We start from the raw sequence: 20,397 nt of genomic DNA, 5'->3' as shown, positions 1-20,397 counted from the left end.
ATTTAACTCTTAGACCTTACCTATTTTCAAGCCTTACCTTGCATGGGTTACCTGGTTATCTAGTTTCCGCTATGCTGGTGCCTTTTCTGGCCTTTTGGAGATGGGTCTGGTTTTAAAAAGTAGAACAAATGTCAAGTACAAGAGATTTTGAACAAAATATATCCAGTGTCTTCTCTCCTCTCCACTTCCCCCACCCACACCCCCCAAAAATTGACCAAAAATACCACTTTCTAATGATTCACCCAGTGCTCTTCAGTTTTGCAGCTGCTATATTCACATACTGTAGAAATCATTCCAATTTGGGATTTTATAGCAGCATATCTCGCAAGATAAGTGAGCCTGATTAGTACAAGTATCTTATTTATAAATCCAAGTTTTATTTTTGATAAATAATTTTCCTCTTTTGCAGTGTCATCTCTTTGTGCAGTAATGCAAAACCAGGAAAGACTCAGAGCTGCCAGAAATACAGATAGTAAATCTATTTGGGACTGTGAAATGATACACTGCACGTTCTGATTCTGCTTGTTTTTTGTCCTTTGCAGATGGAGTTCTTTCTCAGGCTGTGCAAAGCAGTCCTCCATCACTAGGAAACTGTGATGTATCCCCACAGCTTACAGAGGGATCGCTTCCTCCCTCAGTTGGTCCTTCTCCAGTGGAGCTGGAAGACTCTGCTGACAGCAGCACCTTTCTTGTCCCCCCTGACACACCGCTAAATGAAAACACACCGGCAGAAACTCTTACGGGCAGCCGTCACAGCCACTGTTCTCTCAATACCATTGTATAAAGGAGTGAAAATGCCCATCGCTGGTCAGAAAGAGTTTTAGCAACTGTTTGCACAGACAAACACTAAGCCGTGGTTTGAACTTCAGAAGGAATCTCCACTTTGTTTTTTGAACACTGCTTTTATGTTATAGATTAGGATTGTGCCTCTCGTTTTTTGGCTGTCGTTATTCATTCACTAATCGGTTTGTCCTGTAAATATGGATTGTATAACTGCTCTTTTCTTCCATTGGCTATGGAAAAGAGTGCAGAGAATTCCTTTGACTTCTAAGGAGGTGAAAAGTATGGGTAGTTGTTTGGTTTGGTTTTTTTTCTTTTTTCTTAACCTGAGAGGAAACAAAATCTACATCAGAAAAAAGCTGCTTGGATTTGGCTGGATACCACTGGACCCAGGGAACAGACGATGGAAAAGGAGGGTGGGGGCTGTCAACGTTCCATCAATTGCTTTCTCTCTTGCTTCAGTGCTACACTTGGAAAAGGCAGAGAAGATGGAACTGCAGGGGAAGGGGCTGAGGGCCTGTTTTACAGAGCAGGAACACTGACTCAAAGTTGAAACACATGCCACCAAGTAAGAGTTACACGGTATAAAACACTTGCCTGTTTTGATCTGCCTTGCTGTTTCGGAGCACCGTAGGGACTGGAGGATGAATGATCTAAGCAATATGTGACAAGTGGGTACTAAGAAAACTAGGATTTGCAATTACAGTTATTTGTTATTGTTAGCTTCAAAATCTCATGTTGTTGGATAAACTTGTGGCCCATAAAGAAAACTGGGTCTGTGTAACACTTTGTCCATTTGGCAGAATCCTCATGTGGTAGGTGATGCTTTAGGGAAGAGGAGGGGAGCGATTAACTTTGATGCAGTCTGACCTCAATATACGAAGCCCCCGTTTGTTGTAATCCCATAAGGAGGGTTGAGGTGTTTTTCTTTGTAGTTTTAACTCCTTTAGAGCGAACAGTTGCACAAGACTGGGATGGATAAAAGACCATTGTTCTTGCTTTTCTTATTGCATGCTGTATTTAGCATGTAAGTGTGTTCCCTCCACTCCATTTCACTTCTTTACAATTCTGCAAATAGCATTTAAAAACGACGATCAACATGCACTATACATGATGTTTGATTCTAATTGGACACTTGTTTCTCATCTGAGTCCCATAAATTGCCATCCCTATTCTAGGGATTTCCCCATGTCCCCCAGACCATTCATCCACGTCTCACAAGGGGTTATAATTGGGTTAGTGTACTTAAATCAGTAAAGCAGTTTGCTTCAGTCTGATATATCATCTTAAATTTCCCCCTCAGATTGAACTCTTTAATTTATAGATGGCAAAAAGATTCATTCACTCCCTCACCAAACCCAAAGTCAAACACTGTCGGTTTTGGTGAGTGCAAAATAATCTTTACAGGTGATTTTAAGTTTGGATTTCAGTGTACGAATAATTTCCCCTTTCCCCCCATCCTCCTTTTGCCTCTGTTTCTCCTTGACTTACTGTAGCAGTCAGCGGATGAGATGAATTATAAGGAATTTGTAAAGAATGCCCCTTGTGAGCGTTCTCCTGTTGCCTTATGAAGGGTACATGCCTAGAGGGACAGGAAGAAAACACTGCATGGGGATGTGTATGTGATCTATTTTTCTACTAATGATGAGAAATCATACTTGTATGACAAATCCTGACCCACTCTTGTGGTTTCCCTGTGCAGCTGACTCTTTCCCCATTGATTATGCTGCTACTTTCTATTCTGCGTCTTGCCTATGGGCTTATACTGTACTTGGGGATTGGTCTTGACAATTCAGCTCCTTTTGCACAGAAGACTGTGAGTTTTGTTCTTGAGATCATATCTGGTGTCTCGACGTTCAGACACTGGCTAACAACGTCAAGTCCATCGGAGAACGTGAGTCACAGTTCTGGGGTGCGCTGCTGGCACACGAGTGGGACGAAGCGCTGTTAGGAAGCCTCTGCCTGGAGCCGTGCCACCGCCCGCCTCCCGCTCTCTGGGTTGACTGGCTCTAACAGCCGTGGCATGAAACGAGGGGAGCAATTCTCCACCCTGTGGGATCTTTTGCCGTCTCCTCCTCTGAGTTCAAGTCCTGGTCTAATGAAGCGGATGGGTAGCAGTAGTCAGAACCATGCGTACAAATTATTGAGCATTTCTGAAGTATGAAAATAAAGCGGGTTTTGTGCATTTTTGAGCACATTCATACGTTTTATACATTGTATGTACTGATTTTTCTTTAGTTTTATAGGTACGAATGCGTGTATGCGTGTGTGTTTCTGGGTGGCGAGATTATATATATATATATATATATACATACATACATACTGTAGACTGTAACCTTTGTGCTGTGTCCAGCTAGGTGAAGCTAAGCACTGGGATATAAACTAGGCTGTTAGGGTTAATACTTCCCTCAAGCTGGCTACACTCTGTTGTAGGACAGGCTGTGATAGTGTACACTTAAGTAGGTTGCAAAGTCTATGCTACTACAATCTGTTCCTGAAAATATTTTGTTAGCAGTGCAAAATAGAAAACTTCCGATTTCTTTTGAAGCCAGATGGAATATTTGTTCTTTGTACGATCCTAGCGCAATAACAAAAGGCCTTTTGGCTTGGTTTAGTCTCTGAAGCTGTGTTTTTTGGCTGAGGTGAACAGATACCTTACCTCACACTTCTCCTAACACTGCGGGAATCTGTTCGATATTTTTTTTTATTTTACTTTTGGCTCTGTGGTGAATTTTATTTGAAAGTAAGCTCCGTTACAACGGGCAACTTCTTGGTGGCTCTTGGTTGTAGCTGTTCCAAATGGAGGCTTCTTTGTTGAAGCCTTGGTCTGATATTTTCCCCATTGCTTCTGAGCCTTTCCCACTTGCATACTGGCACGGAGGCTGCTATTTTTTCTCTTTTTCCCCTATCCTTCTTCATCTTAACTGTAAACAAGGGAAATTTTGTCTTGAACAGAGCAGCTCACTAAGTACAGCTTGTTTACCTCTCGGTGAGCTTCTAATTTGGCAATAAAATTGTCTTTTTTTTTTTTTTCCCTTTTTAATGTAGCTTTTTCACGTTGTGTACTTTCTCATGGAGTGAGAGCCTTTGTAGCAGAAAGCAGCACAACGACTCAGACTTCTGGACCAACCGGGGAAGTGTTGTTTTCTTGACAGCAGTTGACTCCTTAGCAAACCTTCCTTGCCCTTAGCAAGGCGACTGGTAAGCAGTTTGTCCTGAGCACCAATTACAGAGGGTTGATGCTTGCCTGACGAAGACCTTTCTGGTTTGTTTGCCGTTAGATTGATGAGATTTTTGGAGTTTTGTGCATTGATTTTTCCCCACCACTCTTCGCTTCTCTGGATGTTTTTCTTAACTACTGATGCATCCCAAATGTCCCTCCGGACGCAGCAGGGAGGTGGCGTTACCACATCGTTCCCGGCAGCACGCGTGAGCAGGGAGTGCTTTTCTCTTGGGAGGTCCTTGACCGCAGCACTCGGTTCTGGCGCAGGGCTTGTGCCTCCTGTCGTGGCCTCAGACAAAACCGCTCCTGGGCTTCCCCATCCTTACGACATACTGTGGTGCCATGTTGAGGTCTCTGCTGTTCCTTCAAGAGCAGCCCTAGATACTCACTTCTGTCGGTGTTCCCCGTGGTACCTGCACGCAGTCTCACAGCAGCCTCTAACTCTTTTACTGGGTGAGTTGTAGAGTAGGGTAACGTGGGAAGGACGGTGGGTTTCATTCTGTGCTAGAAGATCAAACCTGTCGTTCAGATGTGCAAAGAGCTTGTCTGCGTCGTGTTCGGTCTTGTCTAGTTTTGAGCCTCAGACTATTCCTTTACCCGCTCATGGCAGGATGCTGATGGAAGAATGGAGTAAGTGGAAAACTTTCTGAAGGCTTAATCTTACAGTCGGTGGGTGCTCTGCCTCCACGGGTGTCATGGGGTGATGGCCTGTTCATGTGTCTCAAGTTTCACTTGGGAAGATGTTTTTGTGACCAGTAATTCTTACCATTCTTTTCCCACCTAATGTTAAATTAATTTGAAGCTGTTTTTAAAGACCTTTCTGTCTTTCAGATGTGGCTTTTCAGTGGCCAAAGCACTGACATTTTAATGCTGCCTCGTACAATCCGTAACACGCGTCAGTTGCTGAAACATCTCTTTTTTTCTCCCTAGCGAAGGAACATGCAATATACAGAAATTTCTTTTAAATTTCCCTTGCAAGTTGGGAGCTGGACCCTAAAATTAGAGCAGATGGGTGCAGAGGATGTGAATCAAAGTTCACACATCGGCTTCTGATGTTCCCAGTTCCAAATGAAATAGGTGCTTCTTTGGAATAGACACTTCTGGTGGTAAAGATGTGCTTCCCCTAACAACAATCCGCATTACCTGCCTGCTACGATACGACATAGCTTTAATTTTCCAGTGTTGTGCACCTTGAATGTTGAGTGGGTTGGAGTTGATGCCAGTGGAGATGCTGTGCTTGCAAGCTGCGTGCATGGCCGTGCTGCGCCGTGCCCCGAGTGTCGGGCTGGAAGGTGCCTGGGAGGCTGTGAGAATGAGACACTGCTTTTTACCTTCTGGAAAATAATTTTGGCCAACGCTGCATTTGCAGGCTTCTCCTGTGTAGTTGGTTTGTGACTGGACTTAACTGTGGCAGTGTATAAAAGATTTTGATATTCTGTGAAATACCATGTAGAATTTAAATTTGATACTATAATAATTCGGTCCCTGTGACACTTTTTTGTTTTAACTTCTTTCTTTGGGGTTGGCACTAATCTCTTTTTTTTTTCTCAAGATGCTGTGAGAAACATTTCATCCAAATGCCAAATAAATTGTGTTCTGTAAGAGAAATGGCCTGTTCCAGCGTCTCCTGATTTCTCCACGGATGTGGTTCCTCAGCATTGCAAAGGGAGGTCTTGTTAAATTGTGCTTCTGAGCTGTGATCTTGCAAAAAGATCAATAGATGCATTTAACTTCAAGCAGGGAGGCTGCCGAAGTCCCTTTGTGCGTAAATAGCGCTGGACTTTACCTCTATGAGTGTAATTTTAAGAAAACCTTAGCTGTGTACCCAAGAAGGTCAAGTGCAGCCTCCTCCTGCTGTCCTCTCCAGACCTGTGGGCAGAGGCCGAGTCCCTGGGCAGGAGGTGCAGGTGGTTGTGTTGGATGCAGAGTGTGTTCTGAGCCCCCCAGCTCCCCCGGTGGGGCAGCAGGGCTCTGGGGAGTGAACTGAGTCTGGTGGAGAGTTGACGTGAAGTCGGCGGGGGACGGTGGTGGCACTGAGCCATGCTGCCTCCATGCGCCCAGCAGGCGCTGGGGAAGCTGGTGGAAAAGCCTGACGAGAGGTCCGGCTGTCGTGACCTCTTCAGCTCTTCTGAAATTCGAGCTCCAAACTTTTAATCAAGTTCCAAAAGGAAGCGTTTGGGTACTTCTGCCCTTTCCTCGGTTGTGTTCTACCCCTCCTGCACGGTACGGGGGCTGGAGGGAGGGCCCTGGGGTGGGCTGGCAGGAGAAGCCTTGGCCAAGAGCCGTGGTTTTGGGGTGTGCGGGGGGTTTGCCGTCCGGCGCCGGGATCCGTCTGTCTTGCAGGGAGATGTACAGCAGGTGGCGTTTCTGCCCGAACCGGCCCCGGGATGCTCCAGGCTGCAGGCGAGGGCAATTCCCTTGGGAGGGTGTGCGGTGGGAGAGGCAGCTCTCCTGCCCCGCCAGTCCCCTTGGCCCGCAGCGAGCTGGGAGGTGATGCTGCCTCTCCTGAAAGAGCCTGGAACTCTAAATTATTTTGAAAAGAGCTGGCTGATAGCAGGGACTATTCCCCCAAAAGAACTTGCTGGATAGATAAGCCTCTTCAAAACAATTGGGCTGGTTTTGTCGTGCAGGCTTGCTGCTGGAGCTGGCAGGCTGGTGGGATGCGGGTTGGAGCAAGAGCAGGTCCAAGTCACTCGTTACCTCTTCTGTCCAGCAAGGTGCGTTCAGCAGAGCTGCTGAGTGCTGCTGTGCGGGTTACTTGTCCTTGGGTACACACTCCTAGCAACGCGACGGGGGACTCCAAACGTTGGCGTGGTCAGTGTGGTGGCTGGAGAAGGGGCACTTTTGGAGCGGGGAAAGCCGTGCTGCTGACACCTACCCCTGCCTCTTGCGACCGTCTGGGCAGCGAGTGCAGTGCCACGGGGCCATGGAGCCCCTGCCTCCTTACCCCTGTCCTGGTGACAGCTCTGTCCATGCCCTGCAGTACAAGTGCCAGAATCAGATTTTCCTGAGCCATGAAGAGTCAAATCCACTTTACCTTGGGGAAGTAGCTGAAGAATTAAAAATTGGCCTCCTGATCCCATCTTGCCATGAGAGGGGCTGGTTTTGGGTGCATGGGAGGAGTGCCAGCAACCTTTTGCACGGCCCAGACCGGGCCCCGGTCACGCCAGGCTTGGAGCTTAGGCCCTAGAAACATTCACCGTTTCTTTACGAGCTGCTGGGCGCGCAGTGTTTGTTGTGAGTGCTGCAGAACAAGCCCCCACAGCATTGCTGGGCTGTCCCTGTGCCCTGCTCGTGGCCGCAGGATGCGTTCACTGCTGAAAGCCATCCAGTGTGCGGTGTCATTGTCACCACGGGTGCCGCGGAGGGCTCCGCTCTGCCTTTCCTGTGCCCGCAGAGGGCAGCTGCCACCACAGCCGCCTCTATCACTGCTGGACCTGAACCAGCGCAGCCCCTGGAGCTTCATCTCCACTCCGGGCCACAAGATGCTGGTTCAGCCGAGGGTGATGGGATGCAGCCTTTCCTTTGCTGCTGGTCTCGGGAGGTGGGACACAAACATCTCTCTATAGCAGCTGCCTGATGTCACGAGTGCTTGGGGGTACTCAATCTGGCAGGGACCCGGGGGGGCTCATTCTGACAGGGACACTGTGGGGCTCTGCTGATGCTGCAAGACCCTGTGCAGATCCAACTTGCCCTTTGCTCCTGCCCTCTCGTAGCCTGGGGACAGGGGCAACACTGCGGCTGCAGGGAGCAGCCAGGAGTGCCTGGAGCGCAGCCACTGCTCTCAGGGCTCACCGCCGCTCCCCGGGGACGCACATGGGAAGGGGGCAGCTGTCAGCGTTGACACTTGGATGTTGTGGCAGGGGCATTGCTGGGCAGCCTGGTGCTGTGAGCTCTTACCTGTGTGCCTTTTCCTGGGAGGGTAATGAGCAGCTGCGCTCAGTGCAGTGTGTCTGGGGCCCTGGGAGAAGGGCGGGGACTTGGGGGTGCAGGTCAGACACGTGTAGGGGCTGCGTGCTGGCAGTGACCCCGGGGGGTGCCAGGCTGTGGGGGAGGAGATGTCACTGACCCCGGCGGCGGGAGCACGGGATGAATAAAGGGGCTGTGCCGGGGTGTGCGGCCAGCGCGCATCTGCTGGCCACAGTGTCCCCTTTGTGCCGGCGCCTGCAGCGGGCTCCTGCTGCGCTCCCTGCCCTGCTCCACGCTTTCTGCCCCAGCTAGCAGTAGCTTATTATGGAGATCAAAGATCTTCATGGAAAATCAGAAGCGGATGGAGTATTTATTACCCATGAACTTCAGCTCCTCACTGCACTTGCTTCTCTGGATGCCCCCAACCCTTTGTGCACCCATCCCTGGGCAATGAGAGCCACACTCTGATGGCTCAAGTCTTTGTCTTGTCGCTATCCCTGTCAGCCCAGGTCCCTGGCCAGGCTCCCAGGCGGTAGCACAGGATTTACCTCCAGGAGCTGATCTTGGCACCTCTGCTGTGTGCTGGTGCAGCACTTGCTGACGGTGCACGTGGTGGGGGTTCCCAGCAGGGTGGCACCATGCCCATGACTGATCGATGGCTGCAGCTCAAGTAACTATTTTTATTTTTCAGTGGTATTTTTTTCCCCTATCGTGGCTCCTGCCCTTGGCGCTGTGAGCATGCGTGCCTGCAGGGACCTCGGCTGCCTCCTGGCTCCATGGCAGCAGGACGATGGATGTGGTCTCTCCCAACGAGGACAGTGCAGACCTGGAGGATTGGCTGTGAGGTCCCCACCACCACCGCGGCAGCAGGAGACCCGACAAGTACAGAGTGGTTCTTTCAAGGTTTGATCTGGTTCCTATAGAAACTGGAGGTTGCTCCTGCCTGGTGCTGGTGCCAGCAGCCGGCAGTGCTCCCTGGGGAGAAGGGCAGCTGGGGACAGGCAGCAGTGGGGTACAGCACAGCGCCTCAGTGCTGCCATTGCCTTTCCATGTGCCTCGGTGCCCTCTCTGCTTCCTTGCTCTGCTCCTGCCCCTCGGCGGGGCTGTGCTCAGCCCTGCCAGGGCTCTGTGTCTCCCTCCAGCCATGTGGGGCTCTCTGGGCACCGCAGGACTTCTGGCTGGATGTGCTGCTCCTTGCCCTGGTGGGGTTCTTTGTGGGACAAGGGACTTGTTCCCACTGTGTGCTGGATCGTGTGCTGCAGCATGGTGCTGTTAGTGTTCCTGGCCACACAGTCTCTGAGGTGATGTCTCTGCTTATGCCCTCCTTGTCAAAAACCACCACCAGAGAAGCCTGAAGACCTAAAAGGATGTTCTGGGGAGCACCTCTGCTCTGGTCAATGCCCTGGGGGGCAAGAGGCCAGGGGTGGTGGGTTTCATTGGCTCCTGAGCCCCAAGGGTTTGGGTTTTTCCCCCACTGCCTGGCACTGTGAGCTGTCCTGTTGCAGGCAGGTGGTGGAGGTACTTGTACCGCTTGGTGGGCTCCCACCTCCAAGGGACATCTTGGTCACCCCTGTGTGCCAGAGTAGCTCCTCTCCCCTGCAGCAATAGGCGACAGGCTGCAGACCTGGTGAGACTCTCTACCTTGCCTGCCCACCCTTTGCAGCTTGCTCCAGAAGGACGATCACAGCCTTCTGCAAACTACCTCATCCCCGGAGCAGGGGCCAAGCGTCAGCCATGGCGCAGATCCAGAGCACCTTGGGGGAGCCCTGCGTTGCCGCACTCCACTGTGCCCTGCACCGGTGCCCAAACGCACAGCTTGGTGCTGCCCAGGCACCTGGGGCTGGCTCTGCTCAGGGGGGGAACAAAGCTCCCCCAAAGAGCCCCCATTCAGGATGAGCCCCAGCGTGTGTGTGGTCCCCTTGCAGCACATAGCAGCCAAGTGGCTCTGCTGAGCCGGAGCCTGTCCCCGGCCAAGCCGGCAGCAGGAGGCTTCTTCCCGCTGCCCCTGCGCTGCTGCCGGGGTTTGTTCATCCTGGCAGCGACTCGGCAGTGCTCCCGGCCAGGGCCAAATGCCGGTGAGAAGAGCTGCAGGCTGGGCCCTGTGGCCTCCTTTCCACTGCTGCTTGAAGATGTCAGGGATATTTTAGGAGAATGTGACAACACTATGCTCCTGTGTTTTCACCCGCTTCCTACCTGCCTGCTGCGAGAGCACAGCTCTGCTGGCAGGATACTGGCTCCCATGGGACCTGCCTGGACGGGTGCAATGGGGACGCCGTGTGCTGCCTCCATTTTGAGGAGCTGAACAGCCACATCCACCAGCATGGGATGCCTGCGTGGGACTCCTGTGATGCCTGGGGGGGTGCTGAGGCTAATGCCCCGGCGCTGTGCCCCTGCCCTGGCTGGCCAGCGCTGCGTGTCTGTGAGAGCCTGAGTCCCTACAGTGCAGTGCAGCCTCATGCCCACGGGAGGGGAAAGGGACAAATCCTGCCCCGCTGGTGTGCTGCTCCTTGGTGACCCTGGGGGATGAAGGTCCCCCATAGCACGGCTGCAGAGGCCGCCTGTGCCCCAAGGATGGGGTGGCTGTGGGTGCCCACAGGGCTTTGCCCAGAGAGGGGCCTCTGTTTGCAGGGATGAGCTGAATCTGTCCTGTGGGTCCCCATGGCACTGCCTGCCCCTCATCAGGTCCCTGATGGGAGCCACCAGTCTCCCTGTGTGGAAGATGCAGGACCTGCTGGTGACTGGGGGGGCTGCAAAAGCTTGGGGTGGGAGGGGAGGCTGTCCCACGGCATGTGCCTGCAAAGAGTGGGGAGGCAATGGGGCACAGCTGGTGCCTCCAGCCCCTTCTGACTACTGACAGCCCCCCTGAAGCCCATCTGTGGCCCCATGGCTCCATGCAGTGGGGTGGGACAGGGCACAGCAGGGGTGCTGCTGGACCCCTGCTTTGGGGATGGAGAGCAGGATGGTACCGGGGGGGGGGGGGTACCCCCTCACCCCTCGGAGGGGAGCGGGCCGGGCAGCGTGCTGACCCCCAGGCTTTGCCAGCCCCCTGGTCCCCTACCTCATCCCTGCCGCCTGCCCTTGGGCTGGCATCCCGGGCAGGGGCCTGGCACGGCGCAGGGGGGCTGGCTGGGGGCCGGGCCGCTCCCCCGCTCCCTCTCCTAGCAGCCGAGGAGTTAAAAACTCAGCCCTTGTGATGAATATTTAACAGCAGTGCACAGGCTGGAGCGGAGGATTTCTCCGGGCTGCCTGGGCGCTGGCAGCGCTGCCTCCCGCCCCAGCCCCGCCGCCTGCCCGGGCGCACTGCGGAGGAGGACGGGGCGTCGCGGCGGGGGCCGCCTGCCCGCTGCTGCCCGTCCCTGCCGCCGGCATGGGTTCGCAGGGGCTGGGGATAACTTTCCTGACTTTGCCTCTCGTCGTGCGAGCAGCCGCGGGAGGTGAGATGCGCTGCCCGCCCGCCCTCCTCCCGGGGCGTCTGGGGTGGCCCCGGAGGGGACGGTGGGTCCCTGCGGTGGGAGAGGGCGGGGGGTGGCTGGGTGCGGGGCTGGGGTGCGCCTGTGCTGGCCCCGTTTATTCCCTTCCCTTTCCCACCCGCCGGGGGGGGGGTGACGAGGTGCTGGGGGCAGCCGCGCCAACAGGGCTGGAGGCAGGGATGGGGGGCACCTGGTCTGGCCCAGCAGCCGCCTCCTGCCCTCCCACCACCCTCCTCCCCACTGGTGGATGTCCCCGCTGCGCTGCCCAGGGAGGTCTCAGCCCACCTGGGGCTGTCTGTCCTGGCAGGAGGAGTCTGGGCCTGGGTCCCCTTGGGGCATTTGGGTCTTGGGCTTCAGCCCACAGACCTGCACCACTGGGAAAAGCCAACGAGGATGAAAACTCTGAGCAAACTGGTGTTGCCGTCCCGGGTCCGAGGCACTGGGGTGCTCACCTGCGTTTGGGCCGGGCTGGTGGCAGCGAGCACTGCCAGAGGCTGCTCGAGGTCAGGCGAGGGCTGGTGGGTGCCGATCTGAGGGTCTCCCAGGAGCTCCTGGACAGGGAGGGAAGCCCGAAGTCCCTGCCCTGGGAACCCTCCGAGTCCTGCACTGTCCCGCTCCGAGCTCTCCTCTGGGGCTGATATCTCCTGTACCTCCATGGCGGGGATTTGGATGTAGTGCTGCAGGCTGGGGCCACAAGCAGCGCAGGTGGAGGCAAGGCAGGGCTGCCTGTGTCTTGCCAGTCCGAGCGGCCGTGGCTGGCATGAGAGCGTGGCTCGGCTCATCCGCAGCCAGCCCACTGGTGCAGCCCCTCAGCCATCGGCAGGGACTGCTCGTGTAGGCTGGCCCTGGGCAGCACCGAGTTTCTCTGTGCCTCGTGCCAGGAGCAGGACGCGGAGCTGAGGAGGGAAGGGGGGAGCTCCCCAGTTCCCATTGCAGAGCTGATGGCCTTGGGTGGCCGCGTAGACAGCAGGAGCAGGGCTCTGGCTTCCTCGGCATCCCTCCATCTTCTGCACCGGCACCCGGCATCAAGTGCACGGTCCCCATAGCCGCGCCGAGCACGGGCAGCAGCGCTGGTGGGAGTTCGGCAGCTCTGACTGAGGTGGCCCTGAGTGACGGGGGAGCCGTCATCCCCGCAGCGTGGGCACAGGCCTGCCCACCACCACCCTTTGCCTGCTGCAGCCCCCAGCGACCGCCTTCTGCTGCCAGCCCACCTGCAGGGAGCCACGGGAAGGACCGGGGAAGGGCTGCGTAAGACCCCCCCTCAGCTCCCTGCTCACCCAGGGCTGCTGGGGGCCGGGCAAGGCATCCGGTGTGGGGTGAGGGGCTGCCTCGGCTCCCTGAGATGGGTAAGGTGGGGGTGGCCCCGCAGCAGCTCGGGAAAGAGCCCCACGAGCAGTGAGGCTTGGCTGCCTTGGAGCTGAGCAGAGTGATGCTGAAGGAGGTTTCCCTGTGGAGTGGCCGGGGGAGGCAGGGAGAGTGCAAAAACAGCAGCGCCAAGAATAACTGGGATGAATGCAAGCGCTGGTGGTATCCCCGGCTGTGATGAGGGGTGCGTGTGCTGTTGGGGGGCCAGGCATGGCCGTGGGTGGGTTTGGGGAGCGGGTGCCTGTCTCCATCACCTGCCCTGAGCTCTCCTCTCTCCCGCAGGGCAGTGGTGTTACGACTCGCAGGACCCCAAATGTGGTGAGTGGTGCCATGTGTGGGATGGGGGGTCTTGGGGCTCTGCGGGGCTTGGACCCCCGCGTCTCCCCACAGTGCCCAGCCCAGGGCACCCTGGGCAGCATCAGCAAGGCTGCAGTGAGGAGCATGAATTCACCCATATCACACCAAGGTGGAAATGGTTAGAAGAGCTTAACTTCCAGCCATGCTGATGCAGAGACTGCAGACAAGCGCTTGAGCCCCTTGGAGAGGCTTGTCCCTGGCCCCCTACCCCAGACAGGTCTGGGTACTCCTGGGGCAGCACCAGCCTCTCCTCTTTCACATGAAGCAAATTAAATCCTGGCTTTAAAACATGCCATAAGCAACCCCACCAAAGCACCAGCATCGAGGTGGCCATGGGGCACAGGGGCCTGGCTGGAGGAGGGATGGCTCCATTTGGGCAGGCAGCAAGCCCTGCCTGCCTGTGCTGGGGAAGGGAAGCATGGCTGGGGGCACTTTGTCTCAAAGCATGCAAATAGCTTGTAAAAGGTTAATTAGGGATCAACGAGCATTTAATCAGCTGTTACGGCCCAACTGTTTTATAGCTCTTAGGTTTACATGCCCCGTGCCCAGCTGCCGTGGCACATCAACCATGGCTGGAGAGCGTGAATCGCTGGGCTCCGCTTGTCCCTGCCAGACCAACGCTCGGTATTACCAGCAATTTAACGTCATCAGGCCGGCGGCGAGGGCAGATTTCGGCAGGGGAGCCAGGCCGGCAGGAAGCGGCTTGGGCAGCACAGAGCCAGCCATGTGCCCGCGACAGGGCTGTGGGGAACGGTCCCTTAATGAAGGCACTGGGTAATTTGTGGAGCCACCTGGTAGCGCCATGCTGGAGAGCTGGTGGGGCAGTGGCAAGACCAGGCTGCAGCTCCTGGGTTTTCCAGGCAAAAAGCTGCCTGGAGTGATGAGAGTAGAAGGGAACGAGGCAGGGCTGAGCCTGGGGTGGTTAGGAGGTAGGAGTGAGTGTGTGCCAGTGGTTTTGTCTGCCCAAGAGGAAGGCAGGTAAACGCAAGGACTGGGGGCTGCTGGGGGAATGGCCCCCCAGATCCTGATTATAGGGGAGATGGGGGTAATGGGTGTATGGGTCAGCCAAAGGCTGTCCAGCCATAACGTGTGCCAGAGCAGAGCCAGCGCTGCCCGCGGAGGAACGCCCTGAGCTCACCTGGGGCTGGGGCCGCACTGGGTGGGCAGGGCTGGAGATGTCAAGAGACCTCCTGTAACCCAGGTGGGACTGCAGCCCAGCCGCCAGCAGTGCCCAGTGCTGGCACCTCCACCCTGAGCACCTGCAGCTCGGGCTGCCCCAGGGCCACCAGGCGAAGGAGCAGGGTGTCAGGGCAGCCATGCTGGAGCAGTGACCAGCAGGGTGCTTGGTTATGTCCCACAGCTGTGGACCACAACGAGTGTTGCAACAAGAGGTGATGCTGGGGTGATGGTGACAGTGAGCTGCACATACGAGGTGCATGGTCTAGCCATGGTGACAGGTGTGGGGACCTCCACTCATAGTCCCCAGGCAGCACTGTGGGTTTGCAGCAGGTCCAGCCAGCTGCCAGCACCACCACATCCTCGCCCAGCTCCTGCCACAGCGACCTCCCACCCTGGGAGGTGCCGACAGGCATCGTGTGGTCACGCTGGACACCACGTGGGATTTGCCTCAGGATGAGTTGTGTGGCCAGGGTGCAGACACCTGCCACAACTGGACAAAACCAGTGTGGGTAGGCTGAAATGTGGTGAAACCCAAATTGCATGTTCTGTGAAGGGGCCTCAAGTCCTCTGTCCCCTTCTCAGCAGCTCCTGTCTGTCCTTCTCTCCCAGGTGCTGTATGGAGTAGTTTGCTCCCTTTGCATAGAGCAACCCCCGCTCAGCCCCAGTGTGAGCCCCAGCCCAGGGGCCGTGGTGAGGGGTTGCTGGCAGGGACAGGCAGAAGGGGCTGGGAGAAAAGCCTGCCCTTCACCAGCAGCAGTGTGGAGGGACGGACGCTGCTGCTGGACTAAATATAGCCCCCGGCCCCACGAGGAAATCCTGCTGAATTATGGATGAGGCTGCAATAAGCCCCCGCTCATCAATAAGGAGGAAGGTTGGCCGGGTGGGAGAGCTGCTCCTGCGGGATGCAGGCGAGCACACAAGAGGGACAGCAGGGCTGGCTGGGGACCCAGCCACCCTTGGCCTTGTGTCCCTCCTGGGGGCTGCAGTGGCTCGGGGGCTGCCCGCAGTGCCCCTGCTCCTCTTCTGCAGGCCCCAGCCACTGGAAGGAGCTGAAAGCCACGTGCGGCGGCGACAAGCAGTCCCCCGTGAACATCGACAGGCGCCGGCTGCAGCGGGACGGTGGCCTCGGGGACATCCTCTTTGAGGGCTACGACCAAGCACCCCCGGGCAAGTGGAGGCTGGCAAACGATGGGCATACGGGTGCGTGCTGCGACCGGGCACCCTCCCCTACCCCGGCTCCCCAGGCACCGTCCTGGCTGGGGCTCAGCTCCGCCACCACTCCCGGCTGCTCTCAGCTGCAGGGCCCCAGGGTGGCTCCTGCCCCATGGGCTGGGATGAAGCCTGGGGAGGATGAGCCCAGGTGTGCCAGGGCTGTCCCCCATCCTTATCCCGTCCCACTGCCCTTGCAGTGATGCTGAGCCTGGCAAGCGAGTCGGCCTCTGAGCACATCACCATCAGCAGCGGGGGCCTCCCCGGCACCTACCGTGCGCTGCAGCTCCACTTCCACTGGGGCAGCCCAGCTGGGAACGGCTCTGAGCACACCCTCGACGGGCGCCAGCTCCCCATGGAGGTAGGCGAGAAAAAGCATCCATCGCACTCTCTGGGTGGCCCGAGTCCTTGGTGTGACGGGAAGGTGTGATGCTGGTGTGTCCCAAGGCTGCCATGCAGCGGGGTGAGCAGGCTTGGTGAGGCTGCACCGGTGGGTTCGGCCGCACTCCCCCTCACCACCGCTTGTGCTGATGGTGGGATACGGACAGCCACTGCACAGGGCACCTGGGTGGTTAAAAAGCAGCTGACACAAGACTCAAGGTTTTTCTTTTCCATGCGTGGGCCAGGCTGCCTTGTCAGAGGCGCTTAGCAGGGTTTGGAGGGCTCTGCGCCCCGCCGGGACCACACGCTGAGTCAGTGAATGCAAGCAAGAGCGTGCAGGAGTGTGCTGTGCCAAGTGCGTTGGGATCCTTCTGGGTGAAAGAGGCTCTGCGCCTCTAAAATATTAATTATCTGCCAGAGGAAAGCAAAATTTATGTATTGAGGCTGGCGGGTACCCTGGGACCGCCTTCAGAGGGTGCTTGCTTCATTGGGGTGCTTTCACCCTTCGAGCAGCTGCCCTGCAGAAGCGCCCATAGGACCAGGAGGGCTTTTGTGGGGGGTGGTTGTCTCAGTGTCCAGCTGCCCCAGATCCAGCTGGCTGGGGAGATCCATGGGTGAGTGCCCCGCTGCTGGGGGGTCGGCTGGGGGCAGTTGCCCACGCTTGGCTCCTCTGTGCTTTCCCCAGCTGCACATTGTCCACATGAATGTCAAGTACCGGACACTGGCAGAGGCCAAGGGGCATCCAAACGGGCTGGCCGTCCTCGGCTTCTTCTTTCAGGTGAGTCTGCGGGGACTCACGCTGCCAGCGTGAGGGGAACCCCAGGAACACGCTGCTTGCGGTGCAGCTGGGGGGAGCATTTTATGGTTGCCCCGAGGGAAGAGAAGGGGCAGGAAGGCTGGGTCAAGGCCAGAAGGTGCTGGGGAGCCTCAGTGGTGAAAGGTGCTGTGAGCCCCCCCTCACCGGCTTCGTGCAAGGGGGTCCCAGCTGGGAGCTCACCCATCCCCACCGCTGCTCTGTGGCAATGCCCTGCCTGTGGATGCTCGGTGCTGCAGGATGACCTGGCTCTGCCCTGCCCCAGCTGCTTACTCTCTCCCTCCACAGGTCTCTGAAACCCCTAACACCAACTACAACACCATCGTGGCGGGGCTGAGTAATGTCTCCCATGCTGGTGAGTCACCTCTTCGCCAGGGCAGGGGCAGAAAGAGGAGATCCTGGTGCGGGAGGGCAGGGGAGCACCCCGTGGGTTGGGTGCAGGGGACCTGCTGGTCCATGGGGCCATCTGGCTGCGGGGAAACTGATGGGGACAGCCCTGCCATTTCCCCCATGTCCCCAGCACAGAACAGGCTGAGTGCCTGTGTCTCACCCCACAGGGGACTCTGTGGATTTGGCCTCCACCTTCCGCCTGAGCACCCTGCTGCCGCATGTCGGCCGGCTCTCTGGGTACTACCGCTACCAGGGCTCTCTCACCACCCCTGACTGCAGTGAGGTTGTCGTCTGGACCATCTTCGAGGAGCCAGTGGAGATTGGCCGGGAGCAGGTACCTGCACACACAGCCCCATGCTCTGGCACCCAAAGGGCTGGACATCCTGGGTGGCCGAAGTGCAGCCCCTCTCCTAGTGCTTCACCTGACCCCTAAGCAAGGAAAGTCATCTCTCTACTAACGCTCCCGGCAAACTGGCAATTAATTAGTTTTATGAGGGTTAAGTAACGGAGCTGTGGCCAGATGCCAGCGGGGAGAAATCCCATTCGTAGCTCTCTCCCGCCCAGCCCTGCTATTCAGAAAGCAACATTGGAGTTCAGAAGAGCCTCCAAGGAGGTGGGTGGGTGGATGGGTGGATGGATGGACGGAGGGAGTTCTCCTCTGCTGCCCAAGCATCTGAGTAGACGTATTTCCTTAAGGGTGTCATGGGCCACCTGCTCTTTAAGTGCTCAGCACAGGCAGTGAAACACCATTAGCTCCTTTAAAACTCAAGAGCCGATCCTTGCAAAGCCTGCCTTGTGTACTTACCCTCTGGGTCTGGTTTTGGAAGAGTGGTGAGGGGTGGTGGGAGGACACCCTCTGGCACTGGGCCATGCCATGCCATCGGCTGCGGGGCAGCACGGATAGGGGCTCACGAGCGGGCGGGGGCTCGGGGTGCCTGGCGAAGCGGCTGCCCACCCCTGCCTCTCCCCCTGTGCAGCTGCAGGCGTTCGTCAGCACCCTCCACTTCCCGGCCGCTGGTCCCACGCTCCTAAAAATGACCAACAACTTCCGCCCACCGCAGCCCCTCCGCAGCCGGAAGGTCTTCGCCTCCAGGGCGGCCACGGCCAGTGGTGGGTCCCCATGTGGGGGCTGCCACCAGCTCCTCCCCCCGCTGCTGCTCCTGGCCCTGCTTGGCCCCTTCTCACCAACCCCGTAGGGCCTGGCCCAGCCTCTCACCAGTCTCCACATGAGCATCGCCCCGCTGCAAAGGCAATGGGGAGGCAGCACACCTGGTTCATGGGTAAATGGGAAAAAAAAAAAAAATACCAAAAAGAGCACGTCGAAACCTTGGCTGGGTGAAGGTTTTGCAAACCTGGATCTCTGCAGAGGTGAGTCTCTGCAAGCCCGGAGCCTCCCTGCAGTGCCCCTGTAGCCAGGCGGGGGGAGCCACCAGGAGGGGATGCTGGAGGGGCTGGAATAAAGCCGAGGTCCTCGCCGGTGGCTGCGGGTCGCTGCCTCTTTGGCTCTGTGTCCCTTCGGCGTTGCAGGGGCAGGGTGCTTGGCACGGGGGTGTGGGGTTAGTGGGGAGGGAGCTGGGGGACAGTGTCTGGGTGGCACTCGGGGATACATGGCTGTGCAAGTGGCTATGAGACTCCCTCCTCCCTCTGCAATACATCCCCAAGGCCAAATCCTGGCCCTGCATGCGGCTCAGTGTCCCTGCAGTCCGTGTGCTTGCAGACACAGCCCTGTTGCTTTCCCCAGGGTTGGGGCTGGCTGATGGAGGGACAGGGCTGTCCCTGGGGACACAGCACCCCTCAGTGCCCTGGGGCAGGATGCAAGGAACCAATGGCTCTTTCCACGGAGCTAATTTTACACTGGCAGAAATAGCTGCAGCTGCCGGTGCTGCTCCTGCACTGCTCGGCAAGGCAGGGGCAGAGCCAGGGCCTGGGTGAATGGGGTGGTTCCTAATTAATGTGCTGCAGCTCCAGGCATGTTCCCGTCTCCTCCTGCATTATGGATCTAAGAGCACAGGTTGTTATCCAGGAGCAGAGCTGGGCAGGTTGAGGTTTTCATAATTTCTGGGGGCAAACTCCTGCCAGCACAGGTCTCCAGCCCAAGGGGTGGCTGCAGCACCCATGGGTGCAGGGGGCTTGAGCATCCTCCTGCTGCGAGTCTTGGGCTCCCTCTGAAGCTGGCAGCAGGGAAGAGGCATCTCCAGGAGGGAAGGGGCCCAGCCGAAGACCCCGTGATCCCCACGCCAGGGTGCTCGCAATGCCCCTGTGGGCGCTGGGGCTCTATGAACCCACCCCAGAGCCTGGGTCTGGTGTCTCGGAGCAGTCGCCCTGGTCCGGAGAGGGGAGGGCAGAGCCAGTGCTGATGCCCTGGGCTGCCGTGTGCCGTTGGGCGTGCAGCACACGCCGGGTGCCGAGCGCTCGGCCCTTGGGCTAAGACCGAGCGTGGTGCAGGGCAGCAGCCTCCTGCCGCCGGCGTGCTGGTGGCCATCGCCCAGCTCGGTAGTTCCCGCCGGGCTCCGGCTGGCACCGGCTGGAGGTGGCAGCCTCGCCCGGGGCCCCGGTGCTGTTGACCTTTCGTTAAAGACCTCGTTAGAGCGGTAGCGGCCCTGCCCGCCCGCCCCGCCGCGCTGGGGGGCCAGCCCGGCGAGAGCCGGCGGGAGTGGGGCCGTGCTCCCCCGTGTGCCCGCGGGCAGCCCGGGCTGCCACCGCCCCGGAGGGCTCGGGCTGTCCCCGTGTCCCCACCCGTGTGCCCCCGCAGACCCCTCCCGTCGGACACGGGCCGCGCTGGGGCGCCGGGGCTGGGCGCGGCGGGGCTGCTGGAGCGCCGTGGCGGCCGCCAGGGGGCGCCCGCCTACAGGCGGCGGGCGCTCTGTCACCCGCACCCCTGTCACCTGCACTGCTGTCACCCATGCCACCCGCACCCCTGTCACCCATGCTGCTGCCATCCCTGTCACCCATGCTGCTGCCACCGCTGCCACCCGCACCCCTGTCACCCATGCTGCTGCCATCCCTGTCACCCATGCTACTGCCACCCATGCCACCCGCACCCCTGTCACCCATGCTGCTGCCATCCCTGTCACCTATGCTGCTGCCACCCCTGCCACCCGCACCCCTGTCACCCATGCTGCTGCCACCCCTGCCACCTGCACCCATCACCCATGCTGCTGCCACCCCTGTCAGCTGCATTGCTGTCACCCCTGTCACCTATGCTACTGTCACCCGTGTCCTCGTGCCCCCCTCTATGTCCCTTCCACTGTGCCCTCTGTTCCACCATATGCCATCATGTGTCCCTTGTCCCCCCAAATCGCGCCCACAGGCTGTGGGGC

General features: G+C 57.7%; 2 protein-coding genes across 3 annotated transcripts in view; both read left to right on the top strand.

The window, feature by feature from the left end:
* DGCR2 (DiGeorge syndrome critical region gene 2) overlaps positions 1 to 2,990 on the top strand; it is a 45,273-nt gene extending 42,283 nt beyond the window's left edge. For both annotated transcript variants that reach the window (XM_086473923.1, XM_086473924.1), the window contains exon 10: positions 543 to 2,990. In XM_086473923.1, the coding sequence (XP_086330049.1) occupies positions 543 to 784 (242 nt within the window). In that variant the 3' untranslated portion in view covers positions 785 to 2,990. The remainder of the gene's footprint in view (positions 1 to 542) is intronic.
* Positions 2,991 to 11,279: 8,289 nt separating this feature from the next.
* Positions 11,280 to 18,273, top strand: LOC104343918 (carbonic anhydrase 15). Its single transcript, XM_086474412.1, has 8 exons — positions 11,280 to 11,346; positions 13,030 to 13,065; positions 15,313 to 15,483; positions 15,693 to 15,853; positions 16,559 to 16,651; positions 16,976 to 17,042; positions 17,245 to 17,411; positions 18,055 to 18,273. The coding sequence occupies exons 1-8, from the start codon at positions 11,280 to 11,282 to the stop codon at positions 18,271 to 18,273; spliced, it is 981 nt and encodes a 326-aa protein (XP_086330538.1).
* Positions 18,274 to 20,397: the final 2,124 nt, after the last annotated feature.

This window comes from Leptosomus discolor, chromosome 16 (assembly GCF_034619465.1).
Source record: "Leptosomus discolor isolate bLepDis1 chromosome 16, bLepDis1.hap2, whole genome shotgun sequence".
Taxonomy (NCBI): Eukaryota; Metazoa; Chordata; class Aves; order Leptosomiformes; family Leptosomidae; genus Leptosomus; species Leptosomus discolor.
This window is presented reverse-complemented; position numbering and strand designations above follow the sequence as displayed.

Coding starts and splice junctions, on each gene's coding strand:
- LOC104343918 (XM_086474412.1), top strand. CDS start 11,280: ATGGGTTCGCAGGGGCTGGGGATAACTTTCCTGACTTTGCCTCTCGTC. Junction 15,854..16,558: donor GGCGCCAGCTCCCCATGGAG/GTAGGCGAGAAA, acceptor TGCTTTCCCCAG/CTGCACATTGTCCACATGAA. Junction 17,412..18,054: donor TGGAGATTGGCCGGGAGCAG/GTACCTGCACAC, acceptor CCCCCTGTGCAG/CTGCAGGCGTTCGTCAGCAC.